Here is a 4,003-nt window from a genome sequence, read left to right as displayed (position 1 = left end):
CATCAATACCACTGATTATGTATACCTCCCACCAAGACTTGATCTAATGGTTCTAAAGCCATCTTTACTTCATCAATGAGACCTTAATCATACCTCAATTTGTTGACCCTCGTTTTGGTCAACTGACACGGAGTCAAATGCTTGATGTGACAGAAAGTATTGAAATAGATCTAATGGAAAGAAAAGTAAACGACACAACAAATTATAGTGGTTCGGCCCCACGAATTGGTAATGACCTACGTCCACTTAAGCTATTATTGATCTTGATTCTCAAAGGAGTGATCAAAGAACTAGGGTTCTTCGAGTTTCACAAGCCTTAGAGGGATAAGTAATACAATTGAAAGGTAATAGCTCAAATTCTCTTATAAAGCATAAAACAAAATCAGCCAAAAAGTTCCTCCCTTGAGCTATTTCTTCTCTATTTATAGACTCAAGGAGGATTACATGAATTAGTTACAGATATTCTTTCCTAAATAATCGGATCATCACGTATTGTGGGAGATAATGTCAGATATGATTACAATTGTACAAAATTATCTCAAAATATACGGAGTACACGACCAAGCTGGTCGTATATAAAACCCAAATGCTGTGTCAGGGGAATCTTCCTAGTTGATGGTCGAACAGAATCTTTTCCAGGTGTCAGCCACGTGTTAAAAATGTTTGCCATGTCATCCATACCTGCTTTTTGGATAACATTTGCCCCCCCCCAAGTTTATTTATTACGACTAGCAATAAATAAACTTTTAGGAAAATGACCCTTCGATTACCCCACCAAATCTGTCAAAGTAGTTCGTGCTTCCTCAGAAAAAGTGACCTTCCCACGTCCAATCATACCTTTTCAGTTCCCAAGCAAACCTATGACGGCTATCACTCTTCCCCGTGCTTTGAAAAAGGGGAACTTATGTTTACCTCTTTTTTCCATATCTCAGGCAATATATATAGCTTCCAGAATTTCCTTTTCACCTTTTATAAGCTATTTTTCTGCCAAGAACTCTTCCAAGAACCCTCAAGTCAGAACCTAGAATCTCTTTGAAGACCATCCTTCGTCGTTCCAGGAATCAGCTGTTCGCACACCTACACTCGAAATTTCTCCAGGACTCCACAATCTTCGTATAGGTAAGCTTCAGAACATTTGCACCCTTTATTTTGTTGTGCATGCCGATTTAAGTTAGCTTTTTAGGTTCTGATATTGCTCTGTGTTCTTGGGTAGAGATGCATGAAAATAGGGCATTTGTCGAGTGATGCTAGATATGGTAGTGTATATTTTCCTTTTAGGGGTCATGAATCAGTTTGATAGTTGAGATCATAAGTTTAGGACGTAAAATCGAAGTAAAAATTCGATTTTTAGACTAGTTGAAAAATTGGGTTTTTCCCGCCCTTACTTAAGTTGAAAAAGCTTTTTCAGAAAAACTTTTTACTTTCACTTTTTGATCTGTTTTGTTAAACTGTTCGTATGAAAAATTTAGTTTTCGCTAGAATGCTGCTGTATAAAAGTTAGACTTTTATACACGAGCAGTGTTATTCTAACCAACTTTTTAGGCTCTCCATCCTCACCTCCCCCTTTTCCTGTTCGCGACTTTTAATGCCAGATTTGTGGGGAGGTGAGAGGCCAATAGACGATGATCTACTTGCGCAGCTACTCGAGGGCGAAGAACAGCCAGCTCAGTGCATCCACGAGATTCCTTTCTCCAGAATTTCTCCTCCCAGACCTCAACCAACTCCAGTTAGAATGGGTCGTGTTAAGTCCACCGCCCAAAAGAAGAAAAATCCAGAAAACCCTTCAAATCCTCCAGCTCGGCCTGACTCGCAGGCTGGGGTTCCATCGACCAGTGGTTGAGAAAATATTGTTCCTGACCCTCACGTCTAAGTTAGGGCCCATCCTCGGTACCCAGTTCTTCCCGACGTCGAGTGGTATCTTTCCCCACTCAGCCAAGTAACCCCTAGGATGCTAACCAACTACCTCATAAAGTACGGCCTTACTAGGGTAACCCTCAAAATTCCTACTGCGGATGAGAGGGCGAATTTTCTTTGAGGCGTTTACAGTGCCTGGTCGAGGTATCACATAGAGGTTGGGGCTACCCTTCCTCTCCATCCATTCTTCTAGGGGGTGGCGAATTATTTTGGAGTCGCCCCCTTCCAAAATACACCAAATGGATATAGAATGCTTGTTGCACTCTATATCCTTTATAACCACAAGAAATGGCCAGAGCCTACCCCCCACGAGGTCAATTACCTTTTTGACCTTAAGTCCAACCCCTAACAATCTGGTACGGGGTCCTTTCACTTTTGTCACCAGGAGACCAACCGAACCTTTTTGAGTGACATAACCAACATTTCCAACGTGGGGAAATACAGTTAGGAGTATTTCCTCACGCCTGACATGGTCGCGAATAACTTGGCCTTCACTCGAGGAGGTAAAAGTATTTTTTCACTGGTCGTTGTTTTTACTTAGCAATTTTCCTTGCATTTTTCTGAAACTTCTTGTGTTTTTCAGGCCCATGGTTACGACCAAACCCAACAAACAGACTTGGTGTTGAGGTCTTCCATGTTGGCCAACATGACGGACGTTGAGAAGAGCGTCAAGTCCCTGGTCACCAAGGCCAACTTGAGGCTAGCTGGCCTCCTAGCCCCTCACCAGGATGTGAGGAAACCCACGACAGGAAATGCCACTGCTGAGGATAATCCCGAGCAGCAACCACCAGCGTCTCCTCCTCGATGAAGACCGACTGGGGTTACAATCAGGGAACCCGTTGGTACTCCCCCAGCAGAAAGGTCTTCTGCCCCCCAAGGAAAGGGAAAACAAAAGGCAGCCGAACCTGTCATAGACTTAGACGAGTCCTCTGACGAAAACGTTATTGTTATTTCACTCTTAGATAACTTGCCAATTCCCTGTCATTTATTCAACGGGGACGGCAATTTTACATATGCTCCAAACTTAGGGCCAGACTTCTTCATGCTAGAGAGTGAGTGTATGACTAGTAGAGTCAATAGTATAGCGACCAGTAGTAATAGCTCGGGTATTTGACTTTGTAATTTTCTTTATTTCTTTTCTGATGCAACATAACTTGTCATCTATTTTTGGCTTACTGTCTGCATGTGTTACCTCTTCTGAAGAAATGGCTTCTGCAAACGTTTTCGATCTCTATAGCACTCAGGAGGAAGAGGAAGTTACCTTGGTCCAAAAGAAGAGATTGACCAGAAAACATGATGGGGAGCCCAGTCAGATGCCTTCAGCCAAGAAGAACCGAGCCACCGGTCCTTCGAAGGATGGGCCTTCTGGCCAAACATCTGCCCAGCCTCCTGCTCCTCTCGAGAAGGAAATTCCGCCTCCACCTGCTCCTGCTGCCACGACTCCTTCACCCCCGGCCCCTACCGAACAGGCTCAACAAACTGAGGGTGTTCCCCCTGGGGCTAAACTATCGAGCCGCTCCCTAAGGTCGACCAAGGATTTCCTTACTCATATCCTTAAGCATGACCCCTGCAAAGAGGCCATGGCTGAAGCAGAAACAATGGGGGTCGACCAGATCCTCAATAGAGCCCTCAATGAAGTGGCTAGTGTAAGTAACCTTCCTTCTTTTTTGTCCTCATGGTCCTAATTTTCCCTTTTTGAAGTCAGTCTAACTCTTATTCTTTGATTGCAGGCAATGTTGACCACAACGGCTACTCGCGCCCGCGCGGGTGCAAGTGTCGAGTAGTCCCGTGCTAGGGAGTCGAAGCTAATGGAGGAGCTTCAAGCCGCGGAGGCAAGGCACGCGGGCGAGCTGGAGGTGGTGACCCAGTAGAAGGATTCTTTTGCTGCGGATCTGGTGGAAAAATAGGCCTCTCTAGAAAATGCTAGAAAACAGAGAGATGAATACCAGGAGACCAGCTGAATCCACTGGCACGAAGTCAAGAAGCTCCAGGAGGAAAATCTTGCGAAGGACAGGAGCATCGCCATCCTCAAGAGCCAAGTGGAGCAACTCAAGCTCACGATCGCCAAGGACCTGGAGAGGTACAAGAA

The 4,003-nt window shown here is 44.6% G+C and overlaps 1 protein-coding gene across 1 annotated transcript; it reads left to right on the top strand.

The window, feature by feature from the left end:
- The first annotated feature begins 3,119 nt into the window (after positions 1–3,119).
- LOC133796277 (uncharacterized) lies at positions 3,120–3,698 on the top strand. The gene is made up of 2 exons (XM_062233751.1): positions 3,120–3,560; positions 3,645–3,698. Exons 1-2 carry the CDS (start codon positions 3,120–3,122, stop codon positions 3,696–3,698), a joined length of 495 nt encoding a protein of 164 aa, XP_062089735.1.
- The last annotated feature ends 305 nt before the right edge of the window (positions 3,699–4,003 follow it).

Source organism: Humulus lupulus, chromosome 8, assembly GCF_963169125.1.
Source record: "Humulus lupulus chromosome 8, drHumLupu1.1, whole genome shotgun sequence".
In the NCBI taxonomy this organism is placed as follows: Eukaryota; Viridiplantae; Streptophyta; class Magnoliopsida; order Rosales; family Cannabaceae; genus Humulus; species Humulus lupulus.
The sequence above is the reverse complement of the archived record's forward strand: the minus strand, read 5'-3'. Positions and strand labels throughout refer to the sequence as shown.

Bases quoted from the DNA above. Each gene is read 5' to 3' on its own strand.
- LOC133796277 (XM_062233751.1), top strand. From the start codon at position 3,120: ATGGCTTCTGCAAACGTTTTCGATCTCTATAGCACTCAGGAGGAAGAG. The intron at 3,561-3,644 runs GTAAGTAACCTT...CTTTGATTGCAG, and splicing joins CCCTCAATGAAGTGGCTAGT to GCAATGTTGACCACAACGGC.